Raw genomic sequence first — 18782 nt, forward strand, 5'->3', positions numbered from 1 at the left:
TGGTTTTCTGTCATTTTGGGGCTGAATATATTTGTTGGTCAAGACCTTTAGGAGTTCCGCTGTATATATGCTGACGAAGGGAGTGTCAAATTATGCTTTAGGATGAGACATGGGAGGACAAGTACACGTGTACAGTGTTTGTTACAAAGTGAAATCGTTGACTACTGGTTTGGCATGCATATTACAGCATTTTCAGTTGTTTGTCCAGGTCCACGTTGTTATTATTTGTTTACTATTGCTTTGAACATAACATGAGCAATATTTTATCATGATTTAACGTCTACTGTCATACTTATCAAAGATTGCAAATGTGGAGCAAAGTACCCACACACCTCCTGACTGGAGGTTTTTGTCTCGAGATAACATGGAAATTCCCCACAAGAGTGAGACATAAAAAGAGACAGATTTCAGAAGAGGGGCAGATCGTCTGGTGAGACTGTCATTGAATCATTTCCAGTGCACTGTATCACTTTTTGTATGACTGCTATTTGCTTCATACAAAATTTAAAGTATTTCTTGGCCCGATCACCGACTCCTTCTACAAGCTTATCAATAAAAGAACCAAAAATAATAAATGTCAACAGGGATCATTTTGACAATGTCGTCATCTATCCATCCATTTCGATAGCGTTTATGCTTATTACGGTCACGGTTAGCTAGAGCCCATCCTAGGACTAGATCCCAGGACTGCAAGCCAATTGATAAACAACCACTCACATTCAGACCTATGGAAAACATAGTGTCTTCAATTAGTCTTAACGTGCATGTTTTTGGAATGTGGGAGGAAGTCAGAGTACCCTCAAGAAAAACCACATAAGCACGGCGGAAACATGCAAACTAAACAGAACGTAAAAGAAGCTTTCCAGGTTTTACTCTGTCATATTTCTTTAACCCTATAAATGCGTCACTCTCTCTGTTTTACAGCACCACCAGGCTAACTGGGTTATAATATGCAGGCTTAAGGGGGCTCCAGTTGATTTATGAAAGGGCGTGCTGGATTAACATCAACAGCCGGCCGCCACAGGCCCTGTCACTTTTCCTCCAGATTCTTCGCTTGATGGGACTTAACCCATTTGATCTTCTTCAACCCAAAAAACGCCCGCAGGGCAGAATTCTTACAGTTATATAACGGCCCTCAGGTAATGCTGCCGCCTCTCTACTCGAGTGAGGCAATCGCATGGAGAACATCGATGCAAGCCCCACCGTTCCATTTATAGATGGTTCCGACTTGCAGCTCTTTGCTTTGGTTAACAATTAGAATCAATTATAAACACCACAAAACCAGCTCATTTAAAGAAAGACGCAACACATTTGTTCCATAAAGCAACCCGCATTCCATTTTATTGCTTGTACAAAAGATGGGGAAGAGCAGATTTCAGTAAAAACAAAGAACACATTAAGGCTTGCTGATTTGATTTCTCGTTGTATTGAAAAAGTAACAAAAAGCTGTTTTACATTGACATGGTCCAGTTTGAGTTTACTGGGTGACAATCTGACATATAAATTGCTTTAAAACTCTTCCAGTAGCAAGTTGATTTTACCGTAGATAGGACTCCAGAAATTAAAGTTACTGCACCATAAGCACTATTAGAGTTGCATTTGACTAAAGAGAACAAAAAAGAACATTGCATTACTGCATATAGTGGCCGCGGGGATTTATTTGCAATGTTACCAGTCGATTACATTGATGTCAAGTAAAGCTGGAGTTTAAAATGAAACAAAAAACTTTATTCGGGAGAAAGGCAGAAAAATAGCAAGAACTGAAACAGACTGGGCAGAACAAATAATTTATGAAGCCCTTTTGAACCATAAACATGGACGTGCACAACATTTTTGGTTAACGGACCAGGAACCTACAGTGCTGCTGTTTTAGGGTTAGCAACAGAATTCAAAAGGGTTCCAGCAGTTAACTAGTCTGTGTGTGAACAACATAGGAACTATGGAGCCTATTGGAGGATTGGATTTTGTCGATGACGCACCTGGCGTCTATTATCGAAGGACGGACACTATTGGAAGAATTATGTTTTGAAGCCATTGTTAAATTAATAATTTACAGCAGCGGGCTTCTGTTTCGATGACTAATCCTGCCGATTGCTGGAGTCATCTTATCAAAAATCACTTAAAAAGCACTTTGACCTCTCTTGAGGATATTGGAACACAAACAGATTCACTTCTAGATTTGCTGCATGGGCCTCAGATTGGGGGACACCTAGAAGAAAAATAAAATGTTCATCACATTAGACAATAAACATTTTAATTATCTTTCTAAGGACTGACCTCAAAGTCTGTACCGGTGCACCCCTTGATGTCGTCTGGAGTCATCCCCTCCCACACTTCTACCAGAGTCATCCCTTTAGCCTTATCTACATCAAACACGGCCTGGGGGAGGAGAAACAGGGATTAAGGGAAGAAAATGACATGGACTGTGTGGGGGGGGTGAAATCGGAGTGTTTTTTTTAATAGATGTATTTGAAGATGCAGTGGGGTCACAGAAGAGGAGGCTGAGGGCCGGAATTATCGAGGTGACTTTCAAGTTCTTGAAAAAGAATTCAATCCCGAGGATGCAGATGAGCCCCTCAAGGTCAACCATGCAGAGAAACGCTGACGTCTGTGTGCGTGTATGTGCATGGATGTGTCTGACACTGAACGAGACACAGTTGGTAAGCAATTAATTGCTAACAACATGAAACAATAAATGTTTGTTTATTTACAGTAATTACGAGAGCGCAACAAGTTGCAACAAGTTGCTTAGAATCCTCACCGATGCTGCCAGTTTGCGCGCACGCACGAAAACAAATCTAAGCAAATGTCTCATTACCATTAAGCCCACTAAAAATAGCGTGACACAGCACCACCCATCCAGTCATGTGTCACGTCTATAGACAGACCAGCGCAGCGGCTGCTTGACACCTGAACTCTCCACTGGCTCCAACAAACAAAAACAAAAAAAATTCATTTTGCCATCCATCCATCCATTTTCTACCGCTTATCCGAGGTCGGGTCGCGGGGGCAGTAGCTTTAGCAGGGACACCCAGACTTCCCTCTCCCCAGCCACTTCATCCAGCTCTTCCAAGGGGATCCCGAGGCGTTCCCAGGCCAGCCGAAGGACGTAGTCTCTCCAGCGTGTCCTGGGTCGTCCCCGTGGTCTCCTCCCGGTGGGATGTGCCCGGAACACCTCACCAGGGAGGCGTCCGGGAGGCATCCGAATCAGATGCCCCAGCCACCTCATCTGGCTCCTCTCGATGTGAAGTAGCAGCGGCTCTACTCTGTGATCCTCCTGAATGACCGAGCTTCTCACCCTCTCTCTAAGGGAGAGCCCGGACACCCTGCGGAGGAAACTCATTTCGGCCGCTTGTATCCTAGATCTTGTTCTTTCGGTCACGACCCACAGCTCGTGACCATAGGTGAGGGTAGGAACGTAGATCGACCGGTAAATCGAGAGCCTTTTAAGTGCGCCTTATGGTCGTGAAAATACAGTATTCAAAAATCAGATTACTCACCCTCCCATTCGTTTTTATGTCTTAAGAGAAAATTCCAAACAGGACCAAGAATGGTTCAGTCACTGCAATACATCTTCATTAATTAGACTATCGTGGACAAGTGACTTTATTTCAGTGGTTTGATTCAAAAAGTAAATCTGATTTGATATTATTACGATTCCCTACACAGAGTTAACTATTTAATTGATTTAACTTTTCATAATTTTGAAGATTATACTCATTATATCTTACAGCTACAAAAAAAACAAAAAAAACAACAAATTTACCATCATTTACCATATACAGTAGATATTAGGTGGAATTGGCCTTCAGAAATGTATTTTCCTACGTTTAATGAATCTGTACAATATAAGAGATTTACTTTTTGAATTGAACTACTGAAAAAAAGAACTTTTCTACCATGTTCTAATTTATGACAGCCAAATCACAGTCATAACAAAAGAGCCCCCATCTCAAACACATTGAACATGGAAGATGTATCGCAGGGCTGCATAAGAGACTTGACAACAGGAGCACAGAAGACAAAGTGACCTGGGTCCTGTTGCTTCGCTCAGTGGAGAGTGACAGGCCGAGGCCTCTTCCACACAAAGCCTGTCACGGATCAACTCATTAGATCCACACGCACGTGGCAGGAGGCTGACATCTCACTCCAAAATACCGAGACAGATGGAACGGCATAGGGAGGAGGAGGATACGCAGACACAGGCACCGACGCGTCTCCGTGTGACGCAAGCGTACTCAGTTATTATGGAACATTAGACGTTGGTCGTCAAAAAAAGTAGCTTTCATACATGACGGGCATAAATAAATGTACCACAATACACTAAAATACAAGGATTAAGGGATTTCAACATTGATTTAACTTGTTCTGAATCTTTTTAAGACGTTTGGGCCTGATTTACGATGTTACTAAATCGTGGGTGCTAAATTGCGTATTCACTCACTCTAAATGCAACTGGTGTTCCAACAGGTGTACAAGTGGTGGACTTGGCTCTTAAGGCCCGGTACACACAAATATAATCACGCTTTTTTTGTCCTGATTTTGCCCCTTCCCGACCAAAAACAACACACAGCAGACTGTCTTATGTTTCATAAGATTGTCCCATAAAATTATCCTGTGGTATGAGATGTATTAAGAATGAATTTGTCCCGAGAATAGGGTCCGAAACGGATTGGGGGCGACAATCACGAAAGCGAAACACGAAACAACCTGCATGTGCAGATGCCCAAACTGCACGGAAATAACTCCACAAGAAGCACTTGTTACTAAGTAAATGAAAAGAATACATAACTAATACTGATATTAAACATTACATACTGCATAGGTGGACAAGGCTGAATCGCTCCCCATTGAGTTCAATGAGGGTAATGTCCATGTGAGTCCACTGACTGCCGTCAATTATGTTGGACAGACCATGTTTAATTGGCTCTGCTTTCATTATAGTTTAGATGTGTTTATTTGTTTGAGCAGACATTGATGTGCATATGTCACCAATTGGTGATTTTGATGACGTCAAGCTTGCTATGACCAGCCAATCTTTGCATTTACGCAGGACTTGCATTGACATCTGATACATATTAGATTTTTATCCACACTTTGAAGGAATCCAATTCCATAGCTTTTTTTTTTCTCTCTCTTTACATTGCCATGATTCATATCCCAAGTGTGCCACTTGGGAGCAAAACAAATGACAATCATGTTTCTTGAACTACGCAGTGTAAATCCAGCCTAAATCAACCACAAAAATAATCCAATAGCACACAAAAAAACAACAGGTTGTTGGGTCTCGTTTTAGGACAACACCTTTATATACAGAATACTGCAAGGGAATTATGACAATTAATTTCACAAGGAGTAATCGCTCCTGTCCTGTGTTGGATGGACCCAAGCAAAGCTGTTACTTACTGGACTTTTTTCGACAGTTACACAGATGACTTCTCTGTGTCAAACCAAGAACTTTATTAGGTTTGAAATGATGTCCTCCACAAGCTAAAGGAAAAGGTCAGCTCACACAGTCCTTGTCAGCACTCTGTCACACCAAGAACTCTATTTAATTTGACTGATAGACACAAGTTAGCCGAGGTAGTTGAGGTCAAAAGCCAAAACTATTACAATATTTTTATTGTCAGCGCTCAGCCAGGCATGATTTAAACCATTCTTTCAACTTCCAGGAGTTTTTGTTACAGTATGTCTTTGCAGGAGGCCTACATACAGTGGGTACGTAATGTTTTCAGACCCCCTTAAATTTGTCACTCTTTTTTATATTGCAGCCATTTGCTAAATCATTTAGGTTAATTTTTCCCACAATGTACACACAACACCCCATATTGACAGAAAAAAAACTGAAATATCACACAGCCATAAGTATTCAGACTCTTTGCTGCGACACTCATATATTTAACTCTGGTGCTCTCCATATTGACAGAAAAATTATTTTAGCTGTGTGCTTATGGTCATTGTCTTTTTTTAAGGTGACCCTTCGGCCAAGTCTGAGGTTCTGAGCACTCTGGAGAAGGTTTTCGTCCAAGATATCCCTGTACTTGGCCGCATTCATCTTTCTTTTGATTGCAACCAGTCTCCCTGTCCCTGCAGCTGAAAAACACCCCCACAGCATGATGCTGCCACCGCCATGCTTCACTGTTGGGACTGTATTGGACAGATGATGAGCAGTGCCTGGTTTTCTCCACACCTGCCACTTAGAATTAAGGTCAATAATTTCTATCTTGGTCTCATCAGACCAGAGAGTCTTATTTCTCACCATCTTGGAGTCCTTCAGGTGTTTTTTTTTTTTTTTTTTTTTTAGCAAACTCCATGCGGGCTTTCATGTGTCTTGCACTGAGGAGAGGCTTCCGTCGGGCCACTCTGCCATAAAGCCCCGACTGGTGGAGGGCTGCAGTTATGGTTGACTTTCTAGAACTTTCTCCCATCTCCCGACTGCATTTCTGGAGCTCAGCCACAGTGATCTTTGGGTTCTTTTCTTTACCTCTCTAACCAAGGCTCTTCTCCCTCAATTGCTCAGTTTGGCCGGATGGCCAGCTCTAGGAAGGGTGCTGATTGTCCCAAACATCTTCCATTTCAGGATTATGGAGGCCACTGTGCTCTTAGGAATCTTAAGTGCAGCAGAAATTTTTTTGTAACCTTAGCCAGATCTGTGCCTTGCATCAATTCTATCTCTAAGCTCTTCAGGCAGTTCCTCTGACCTCATTATTCTCATTTGCTCTGACATGCAAGGTCTTATATAGACAGGGGTGTGGCTTTCCTAATCAAGTCCAATCAGTATAATCAAACACAGCCGGATCTGGAAGGTGTATAACCATTTTAATGAAATACGAATGGAAACTTAGCTGCATTTAGTCTATGTGAAGAGACTCCCCTCTGCAATGGTGGATGAGTTTGAGTAGTTTATCTTTTAATATTAACAGTAGTCAGCATGTTTTGACTCTTGTATGGCTGTTAAGAGTGTGAAAGATGAATTGTGTAAATTTACATGACTTCCAAAGAGGAAAACGGACTAAATCGGAACAGATTGCGTTTGCCCTTAGAGAGTCAAAGACACACTAAGAGACCTTCTGACGTGTGATTTGATAGGCAGAGAAAAGCAGCAGGCGATGAAATAAGGAAGGCAATGAGGAGGCGGTACCAGTGCTGGCAGCTGTAGGAGAAAAAGATTTAACCTTCACGGACAGAAAACGTCTTGCTGGGAAATGTGCAATCACAGATCACATCAGTCGAGCAGAAAGAACAAGAGAGATTGAAAAGCTGTAGGACTTTGCCCCGTGTCTGGTCAGCTTGTCAACTTCCAAAAGGGCAAAACATGGCACGTTAGTCAGCTTGTATTGGAAAAGAGAACATGGAGATTCACAGACTGCACCAGCAGCAGTTCTGAGCTCACTGGGTTTTCTCTTACTTCAGCAACATTTATTTTCCTTACTCAATAATACAACTAGGATTTTTACATCCTGGCATTTTCTGCTGCTGATTCCCCAACCTTGCTTACTTAAGTTTCACCCTCGCACAACTGGATTCTGCAGCATCACGCTTCTTCTGTAATTGGGAAGACGGGGTACAGAGTTTTTGCACATAAAGCAGATATTTTTTTAAACTGAAGCATTCTGATAAAAATAATTTTCCTAGTAATAAATTTTTACTATTATGTAGTGTATTGCAAAAGAACCATCGAAGAACACATTCACTCCCACTTACATCCCGAATCCCCACCTATATCGAAAGCTGAGTGACTAGTTTCCCCCTCCTTACCGCACACCTGCCAACCTAATTTCTCTTCCTCTCCAATGCTGAGAACAAGAGGAGGAGGAACTGCCTCAATATCCAAAGAATCACTAAGTACTATGGATTTTAAACAAGATGTTACAAAGTCAACTCACAACAGAAGACACACCCTGGGTCTGGTCATAACCCATTCCAACTAGTGTGTCCTTTGTTACACATATAACCAAAAAAAACAAAAGTTTGATTTGATTAAATAGGACTATAATATGCGAGCATTTGACTTTCAGTTCAGTCATTATCTAGCAAGAGCAAAAACATGCCAAAGAAGGGCTTCAAGGAAGGGATGAAGGCTTCAATAAATATGAGAAAAGCCAGGCCCCAGTGTGAAAATGAAAACACTAAAACAAAATCAATAACCAGCCTCCAAAGAGACTAATTGGTGCTAATTGAATCAAAGTCATAGCTGTCCACCCCCTAGTGCATCATAGCACTCATTCAACTTGTTTTCACATTCGTGTGTGTGTGTCATAAGTCACTTATTACTCATTTGTAATTATGTTATCCATCTTCTTATGTATACCTGATAAATGCTTAGTTGCATGGACAATACAGTGCAAACTCCAAACAATCAAGTTTGTACAATTAAGAGTCCAAGATTTTTCAGAAATAAAAAAGCTGCACAAAAACGTCCTTGTCATGCGGACATCAGCATATGCCATAGTACCTCAACAAATATTTGAGTAATTTTCACGCTGTCAGCAGTTTGTGTTGATTTTTTATTTTTTTTTAATTTGATTTTTTTTTTGTATATGTTCAATGTTATTCTCACTTGTGAAATGTCTTCCAATAAGGCAGTGATGCTGTTAGGCCTATATTTATTTATTTTATTTTTTGGGGGGGTTAAATATTCTTATGCCCCCCTAATTAATTTGGTGTTATCAGTCACCATTTCCTCAATTGCCAACATGTTGCCCATAACCAAGCGCACAAACGTGTCGCTATTTACAATTGAGGAGCTACTGTATAGTAGTATAGCTTCTACTATACAGTATGCCCTGTGCCCTCATCAGAAATTGTTCCAAAAAAAAGTTTACAACTTTATTGTGTTAAAGCATGGAGGACGTGCTGCATTGAAAATCCCAAGCTTACTGGATCTGAAAATTCTATTGCTGAGACCTGCCAATCTGTGCTCGATCTTCCTTGTAAAAGTACTCCAAATTGCAAATAGCACTCAGTTCTGACACAAAACCTAAAGAGGACTGTCACCTTTTCAGCATGACAATGACACTGAGCATACCTGCCTGGACAGTGAATCAAGCCTATTTGGAACAGACTGCTTTGACCCTGGAACGGGTTATGGGCTATTTGTCATGGGAAAATTGTCTTGAAATACAAAGGGAAAAAAAAGTTAACCTGCATCACCAGATTGTTAATTAGTTAAATTACAGTTAATTACAGTGCATTACTTTTGTATAGAATCCTACTTCTTTTAGCAGAAGGTAGTATATGTGTTAAGTAAACAAATACAACACCTTCTCTGTGATGATGCGGTCCACACATTGCTTCCCCGTCAGAGGCAGAAGGCACTTGTCCAATATCTTGTGTTTACCTCCCTAAAAGAAAGAAACACATTAAAGGGCATGAGTCTGGCGTTAGGAATCAAATCCAGCCATTAGGTCCATTCAGTCCTTTCAAAGTGCAACAATAATTTCATGGATGAAGTTCCCACTGCAATATCTCAAGATATGGAACCAGACACACTTTATTCCCCCAGGTACCTAATGCACATATTTGAATGTCAATCTCAGTCTACCCACCATTCATCTTTAAGTGAGAGCAGGTCACGTCGCTTCACGACACACACACATACGTTCCTCATGATTGACAACACCCTTCAGGGCAGCGGGTTTGTATTCACGTGCTGCACCATCTGGACCGTAGCTGGGCAGCAGACAGGCTGCGATTATCCCGGTTCAGCGTGGATGTGCAGCATGGTTTTACTGCCCTTGCTTTACGTTTACATGAAGTCAAAGTAAAAAGTGTCCTTGGAGTCACCAGTCGCAGCAGTACCACTCAGACTAATCAGCTCTTGACTTCATTTCTAGACTAGTAGCTTGAATAAGTTAAAGACAAATGAGCAGCGAGCTGGTATGCACGCCAACCCTTTTCTGCTTAAGAGCCATTAGGCAAACCATTAGGCGAATTACCATTAATCAGTCAGAACGCTCAGTCATAAGTGCAGGAAGTAGACAAAGGGCACAAAGAAAAATGAAAGAAGGCGCACACACACTCAAATGTTAAGGCCTCTTTATACTCCCGCGGTCGACAACGCCCGCATTGCATCACGTGACCGACGAATTGCCCCGCGCAGCCCTTCTGCATAGCTTGCCACGCACACGGCAAAAAGTTGCGCCGCCGCCGCCTTCTCCATCGATTTTGTAGCATAATTAAATGTATCATCTGGTCATCTAGGTCCATTTGTTCTAGCAGACACTGTTCCACGGTTGCCATTGTTGTTGCTTTGTTCATTGTTACTGAAAGGAAAGTAAAAACGGCTACCGGAAATGGCCCAAAAAATTCAGAGGAAACTCCACCCTGTGGTGTGCTACCCAATACCAGCAGTAGCGACACCATCGACTTGGAGGTGAACTGCAGTACATTTTCAAAACTGCACACGTGGATTGTGCTTGAGTATAAAGGCAAACTACGCGCCAGATAGCCGCACTGACGTCAGCGCAGTCGCCGTCCGCGCGAGTATAAAGAAGCCTTTACTAACCTTTGCTGAGTGCTCCATGGTGACCACCACCTTGGTTCCGGCGCTGGCCACCAAATCCATGGCTCCACCCATTCCCTTCACCATCTTACCCTGAAATTACATGGTAAATATTGATGATACACATTAATCTATCCCTTCATTTTCTTCTGCTTATCCGAGGTCGGGTCATGGGGGTAGCAGCTTAAGCAGGGAAGCCCAGACTTCCCTCTCCCCAGCCACTTCGTCCAGCTCATCAGGGCGGATCCTGAGGCGTTCCCAGGCCAGCCGAGAGACGTAGTCTTTCCAGCGTGTCCTGGGGCCTCCTCTCGGTCAACAACCTCACCAGGGAGGTGTCCAGGGGGCATCCTAACGAGATACCTGAGCCACCTCATCTGGCTCCTCTCGACCCGGAGAAGTAGCAGCTCGACTCTGAGCCCCTCCTGGATGACTGAGCTTCTAACCCTATCTCTACGTGAGAGCCCGGATACCCTGTGGAGGAAACTCATTTTGGCCGCTTGTATCTCCGATCTTGTTCTTTCGGCACACAACTCTTGACCATAGATGAGTTTAGGAACGTAGATCGATGGGTAAATTGAGAGCTTCGCATTTCGGCTCAACTCCTTCTACACCACGACAGACCAATACAGAGTCTGCATTATTGCAGATACTGCACCGATCCAATTGTCTTTCCCTCACTCCATTCTTCCCTCACTGGTGAAAAAGACCACAAGATACTTGATCTCCTCCACTTGGGGCAGGATCTCCTCCTCAACCCGGACAGGGTACTCTGCCCTTTTCCGACTGAGGACCAAGGCCTAACATTTGTTTTTAAGCTGAAATCTTTGCTATCTACTAAGTGTCTTTCTATTTTAAGATTCACATTGGATTGTGGTGGTTATTCTTTTACTGGTATTCGATTAATACAATACTTCTTTTTAAGCAAAAACATTTATGATTTTTTACCTTGCTCCAAAGTTTTTAAAACATTGGGGAAAATGTCTTCTCCAGAAGTTAAGTGTCAATTATGATAAACCACTGTGTTCCAAAACGCAATAAAACTTTCAATAGACGGTCTCGCCAATAACAAAACAGTTGTCATGTTCCCTGCGTGTTAACTGGAAAGGGTGCAGCTGTAAACATTTGTGTCTTCGATATGAAATTAATTTTTTTGTATTTTGGCACAAATGTCAGCTGAAGCCATGTCAAAGTCTGAGAAAATGAGAGCAAAGTTTTGTGTGCAAATAACATCAAATCATTCAAATCAATATTGAATCAAGTGGAAATATAAAGAATATAAATCAAATTGACTCGTGAGGTTCAAACAACACTCGACCCTACTTCACATGCTTCACATTTCCAGTAGAAGCATGAAGGTTTTGTGCCAAAATTAATTGGTATTTGTAATCTTGATAAAGGTGGAATGCTTTTTTTTCCAAGGAAGACTGGATCATTACTGTGGGGTCAAAGTACAAAAAAATGTGGTATTCATCATGGTTTGATGGACATTTTCATCAATTCTTTTCTAATATTCACTGGTGTGTCGATTCAGTAAGTAGTAGAAATACACAAATAATTAGCGTTCCTGTTGACAATTTTTAAACATTTATTTTTATGCCCATGTGAACGTGGTATGTCACCACACATTTTTAAGAAACATCTTAAAATAAAAATCTTCACAATAACAACTTATTTGTGTATATGGATGTAAGTGGATATCGAATAGGGGGTGGGAATATTGCGATGCGTCGATTAATCGATATTTTCACCCACTCCCAAGCTGAAGAGTCATATTGTGACAGTGAGTACATATCCAAACCCACTAACTAACGAACACAGACAACAGTTTGGAAACAAAGTTTTAGAATGATATAGTCAGAGCACATAACTACATCCAATTAGAAATCTGTGAGGTGAGGGGCTGTGTACAGGAGACATCCTGGCAATCTGATACATTTGGAACAGCTTTTGCCAGGAAGAGTGGGCAACTCTTGCCAAGTCAAGATGGGCCACGCTGATGATACTCCTACAGGAAACACTGAAGGCTTAAATCAAAGGGTGCTTTAAAAAAGTATTTGTTTTAGGGTGTGCACCCTTATGCAACAACTTAGTGTACATTTTTATTTTCCAAGATGCATTTATTTTTACAGGTTATAATTCTAATTACGGCGGAACGGTGGACGACTGCTTAGAGTGTCTGCCTCACAGTTCTCCCTGGCCCCGCCTGTGTGGAGTTTGCATGTTCTCCCCATGCTTGCGTGGGTTTTCTCCGGGCACTCCGGTTTCCTCCCACATCCCAAAAACATGCATGGTAGGTTAATTGACAACTCTAAATTGCCCGTAGGTGTGAATGTGAGCGCGAATGGTTGTTTGTTTATATTTGCCCTGCGATTGGCTGGCGACCAGTTCAGGGTGTACCCCGCCTCCTGCCCAATGATAGCTGGGATAGGCTCTAGCACGCCCGCGACCATAGTGAGGATAAGCGGCTCAGAAAATGGATGGATGGATAATTCTAATTACCGTTTTGAGGATGTTTGTGGTCTCATTCTTTTACATCAGAAGAACATGCTAGTTTACAAAGGGAGGTATTTACTTTTTGTATCTACTGTTCAATATGATGGATGGATAAAAAGGTCTGTGGAGAAGAAAAGAGGAGTAAAAGCATTTATTTACCTATTTCATGTGTAAAAGATCCCAAAAAGTATGTATTTGTAAGTATTTGTTGTGTATTTCTAAGGATCTGAAGTCACCAAAAGCCACTTCGGCAGCTTCAGCGCACTTTCCTCCAGTCAATTAAATTTAAGGAGTTCCCAATGTTACTCATGTACTCGGTCAACAACTGAAAACCATAATAAGTCTGAGCAGAGAATGTGACTTTCAAAATGAAATCAACCTGAAACCTCAAAACTGTTGTCGGCTGAGTAAAATATATTTTTTTAATTTTTTATTTTTATTTACTCTAAGTGCCTCAGTGTCCCCAGTGAAAGAAAGCTTCCAAAAAGAGGAGGCTGACATGCAGATATTGCCACAGGGTGACGACTGAGTAACTGAATTAAAATCCCATTTGCTCATCAATCATGTAAAGAGGCTGCTTCACTTTGCTCTGTGCTTGATAACCAGGGGATATAAATATGCCAAGTGTTGTGCATCATAAGGATCCAGACTGCCTCCAGGGAGGCCAGCTGGGTAGGAAAGATATCAACCCAAAGCAGTGCGAGGGCGGCAAGAGAAGCGCAGGGGTAAGTCTGATTTAATTGAATATACTGCCACGCACCATCTCAGGAAGCACCCTTGTAAAGAGCTGTATTAAGTCCCCCAAATTAGTCTAATAATAATAAAAAAAGTATCAACTTTGGTATTTAACCTTCTAACACAGCAATCAAGTCCTGCACTTTCAGTCAAGTCCGCACCTCTGCTTTTTATTTAATGCGCAGCGAATTTTAATAGGTTACTCCAGGAGGAAAGAGTGTCCTTTTTCATGCGATCGATACTAATGCACTTTCTGACATTCAAAGAGCTCGCTGGTGTGCGCACAGGCCCTCGGGGACGACCACATCTGACCTGATACGAGCAAGTCTGATTTGTGTGATGACCAAGACGTGTGTGAGCCAGACACCTGTGAGCAAACCATCGTCATAATGACCTTAGCTGCTGTTAATCTTCATGTGTGTATGGACAAATGACTGCTTAAATGTGTCTGCTGTTGTCGTGATCTGTATATTGCTGGGACCACTGACATTTGGCTCCCTCTGATCTGCAACTCTGCATCTGCTTATTTGCAGGCTTTGAGTCAATTCTATCTCGAGCCATATGCGTGCATGTGTGTGGGATACACACATAGCGACTATCAGGCAGAATTTTAGCATTCCTCCCCCGTTTTGATCAAAGTCATCACAGTCCTGATTGTGGGATATTAGGGCTGCACGATTATGGCTAAAAAAAATAATCATGATTATTTTGATCAATACTGTAATCATGATTATTAATCACGATTATTCTTCAAGTTAGGGAAAAAAAATTATATATATATATATATATATCATGATTATTTTGATCAATACTGTAATCATGATTATTAATCACGATTATTCTTCAAGTTAGGGAAAAAAAAAATATATATATATATATATATACATTTTTTTTTTTTTTTTTTTTATTGAACTACTTTTCAACAAGGCGGCACGGTGACCGACTGGTTAGCACATCCGCCTCACAGTTCTGAGGACCGGGTTTCAAATACCCGTGTTGTCCCCGTGCCTGCCTGAGTTTTCTCCTGGTACTCCGATTTCCTCCCACATCCCAAAAACATGCGTGGTAGGTTAGTTGAAGACGTGAATGTGAGTGTGAATGGTTGTTTGTATATATGTGCCCGGCAACTGGATGGCCGCCAGTTCAGGATGTACCACGCCTCTCGCCCAAAGATAGCTGGGTTAGGCTCCAGCACACCCGCGACCCTAGTGAGGATAAGCAGTACAGAAAATGGATGGATGGATACTTTTTAACAAACAATATGTAACAGTTTTCAGTGCAAAATGAATGTTAGAATAAGAAATTATAGATAAAAATAAAAACTGAATGTACCCTAAAAAAATTATACTTTTCCAAGGGCTCACTGAATAAATATGCCATTACAAAGTACAATCACAAAGGGCAATTTAATGGAAGCAAACACAATTAATGCATAAAACGCAGGAACATTAGGCTGTAAGCACCGACTTTTCATTTGAAAATCTCTGTCAATGTAGTGAATTATCAAGGACAGGTACGTCTCCGTTGTTCCGCTTTGACCATTGGTCTGACCATTGGTCAGTCGTGCACGGTCACAAACCGTAAAAAGTTGTGATTTCCCTCTCTATTTACTCTTAGTGTTTTTTCATTGCGATGAGCCCAGCCAAAAAAGTTCAACTCACGGCAGCCGCTACAATGATTGTTAAGTGCCTTCTATGACATGCTGCCTCTCAGCCAACATGCTGAGAGGGTCAACTTAAAAATAAGAGCTTCATATACAGGGTCCCGTTTTTTTCCCGTCTGAGACGCACAAAAATGAGCGAGGGAGCATAAACTAAGAGGAATCTGCGTCGGAGGATGCAATGCTATGGATTAAAATATTCTGGCTCTGTGCTGGAAATCCAGCATGTGATTTTATTTATTTTTTTAACAAGATAGGGCTCTAGATTGTGACTAATTTGGTCACATATGAAAAAAAAAAAAAAGAAAGAAAGAGCAGGTCCACCTCTACGTACAGCCATTTGAGGAGGAAATGTGAATTGAAAGCAGACACACAAAACCCAACTGGTCTCTAAATCAATCAGAGATAGTGAAGGGCTGGACAGGAACCACCCATCCTCCCTCTGATTGGCTGTATGTGTGCGCGCGTGCTTTTCAAATGCAGGCACGAGCGTAATAAGCATCCTCAAACCGAAGTTTTCTGATGGCGAGCTGGTAGCTGCAGTTATAGAAAGTTGAGCGGCATACATGGAATTAGTTCCAAAGCCTATACGCCACTGCAACGATGTGAGAACATTTTGGATTCAGACCAGATGAACGCGACCATCCTGCTAAAACCAACGAGCTGTTATGTCAAATTTGCATGAAGTTGCAACAAAGACAACACAACTTAAAACCTCAAAGTGACAAAATCCATTTTAAACACAACAATCCCACTCGATTTTTTCAACTGGGAACAAAAAACATCGTGGTACATTTCCCGTTTTCTGTCAGCTTGCAATTGTGGAAATTTTTGCCCAACACTGCAAATACAAACATGATAACATGGTGCACATATGCTCACATTATATACAGTATTGCGTACTCACTATTGTAAGAGATGTAGCCATTGAACAGCATTTAAAGAAAGGCTGCTGACTTTTGAAAAGTAGTACAAATCTTGAACCAAAAAAGGTTGCTTTAATCTACTTGTGCTGTTATTAATGCTGCTATACATGGCACTTTTTCTTAACCAACTGGAAACTTAATTGGCAGTATATTGCCTGGTAAGGCATTAATGACTGTTTATACTGCTGTGCCAAAGCAGTATAAAATATTTGTCAGTGGAATTTTTGTGAACAGAGCCCAAGTGTTTTATTTATTTATTTATCTAAAATGTTTTATTTATTGTGCTACATTACAATGCCAACGTTCAATATATTCTTCGAGTTAGTTGTTCTTAAAATGGATGTACTTGAATTATTATGCTCTAATATCACTATATCAGTGGCATAAAAAAAAAAAAAAAAACTACCGCAAATCATTTGCGATAGTTTTTGGGAAAATATATCTTAAAAACTAAAAATAAATAAAGATCTGAATATTATCATGTATTGAGAGCAAGAGAGAGCACAATGGATAACACAAAAATATTGTACAGTGTAAAAAATAGAGTAAAAACTGTAATAAAAAATAGATATAAATATAGCGGGACAGCGAGGCAAGAACCGTGATATAGTGGAGGACTACTGTATCTGTATTCTGTGATGATAAGTTGCAGGGACTCATTGTTCCAGGGCTGGGACTTATTGTTTCCAGACATGCGCATCCTGGGACTCATGTATTTTAAATTGTAAAATGATCAATGCATATATTACTACATTGGACATCAATGCCAATTTAGACTTAGCTTTGAAAATGGCCCGGAGCACGGTGCTGGCGCTTAATGAAGCCTCAACCATACGTTCGCCCCCTGGTGGCTGCCTGGCAACGTTGCAGGCACTGCTGCAAATGAAGCACTTTTCACATGCAGCAACGCCTGCATTTTAAACGGTGACGATCAGGATCATTTAGCAGCCAAAATGGCAATCATGATTAAAATTCGATTAATTGTGCAGCCCTATCTGATATCTTTGAAAGATTATCATGAATATCCTGTGGTGAAGGGTTGTAGAAGCCCATGGCGTAATAAATTTGCCCTTGTTAAAATATAATAGGCCCATTCGTTACTAGCCAAAAGTTATTACGTTTTAGGTTCAGGACTTTTATTACGTTATTGGCGAGTTATTATGTTATTGGCCTATTACATTTTATAAAGGGGCAAATTTATTACATTGCGGGCTGTTTTTATGTTATGGGCTTCCTGATCTGCTTGGAAACAAGCAAGGAATGCTGGGGGCCACTAATCATAAGTGCTAAATCTTTCAATATTTACCATTACAACTCCTAATGTTTGGCTGATCCACATACTCTGTAATTGTAAGGTGAAATTGAATCCTCGAGCTGTTGGCGAACACAAATAAAGGTGTGTAACGGAACATTTTGCAACAGCTGGTTTAATTAGAATTGCCGAACACAAATAGAGGTGTGTAACAGAACATTTCGTAACAGCTGGTTTATTAAGAATACACAAGAAGTTACTTGGGTCTGTCTGCTCAAGAACAATAGCAAAAGGTGGAGGTGTCTAGCCGAGTGTATGTACTAAACTGTTTTCTTCTTTGTATTTTCCAGCATTTTCTATGGTCTGTGGCACAACAGGTCAATCTTACCACTACTACAGACAGAGCAGAATCGTGATTGTCAGTGGAGATATCGTTGTGTGTGTGGTGTGCTGTCAGTTAAGATGTTAAAAATTGGTATGGGTGCCACGTTTAAGACTTCTTTTCAACAAGAATTTCAAAGATCCCCCATGAATAGTGGTCACAAAATGGAGCAAATCTACATAATGAGATCCAATACAAGGGTTATATCAAAAAGTCTGTCTTTTAAAATGCTGGATTTTGGTTGACATTGGATATGAGATATAATTGAACATTATGTTTATTATTGTACTTGTTTCTCGGGGTACGTGCTGAGAGCTTTTCTTAATATTTTTAGCTGCCTAATTTAGCTATGACATTGGCAATGTACAATATGGAGCAATAGTAACTAACGTACACGGAGACTGCTCTAGAATCTCAAAAAGAATGAAAACACATGGTGGTAGATGACGAAAGAGGTAACATTTTTGGCCCATGATCATAACTCAAGTACAAACTAATGTACACCTGAATATTTAGGATAACCTCTCCTATACATGGCAAATACATTTATTTTTCACTGGGAAAAATTCTCCTCTGATGTGTGATAAATAGTGTGAAAGCCCAATGTTTATTTTGTAGTTATGTATCCAACTTTTTTTAAATGAGCAACTGAGTATTTTCTCTTGATATACTGTATATTTTTCATATGCTAATAGCATACTCGCCTGCTCTTTAAATGAATCCTTTCCAGGGGCAGTTATGCTCATGCTCGTTAAATAGGCGTTAAAAAAAATGTTAGCAGCTTAATGGCTTTTTCAAAGCGAGAGATAACATGGGGGACCGTAGGAGGC

The 18782-nt window shown here is 40.9% G+C and overlaps 1 protein-coding gene across 1 annotated transcript in view; it reads right to left on the reverse strand.

Moving 5' to 3' along the window:
- Positions 1–1310: 1310 nt before the first annotated feature.
- oxct1a (3-oxoacid CoA transferase 1a) overlaps positions 1311–18782 on the reverse strand; it is a 59332-nt gene continuing 41860 nt past the window's right edge. The window contains exons 14-17 of the mRNA XM_061673368.1: positions 10508–10597; positions 9264–9344; positions 2278–2379; positions 1311–2209 (exon numbers count right to left, since the gene is read on the reverse strand). Coding sequence (XP_061529352.1) covers positions 2174–2209; positions 2278–2379; positions 9264–9344; positions 10508–10597 — 309 coding nt within the window. The 3' untranslated portion in view covers positions 1311–2173. The remainder of the gene's footprint in view (positions 2210–2277; positions 2380–9263; positions 9345–10507; positions 10598–18782) is intronic.

Source organism: Phycodurus eques, chromosome 3 (assembly GCF_024500275.1).
Source record: "Phycodurus eques isolate BA_2022a chromosome 3, UOR_Pequ_1.1, whole genome shotgun sequence".
Classification (NCBI taxonomy): domain Eukaryota; kingdom Metazoa; phylum Chordata; class Actinopteri; order Syngnathiformes; family Syngnathidae; genus Phycodurus; species Phycodurus eques.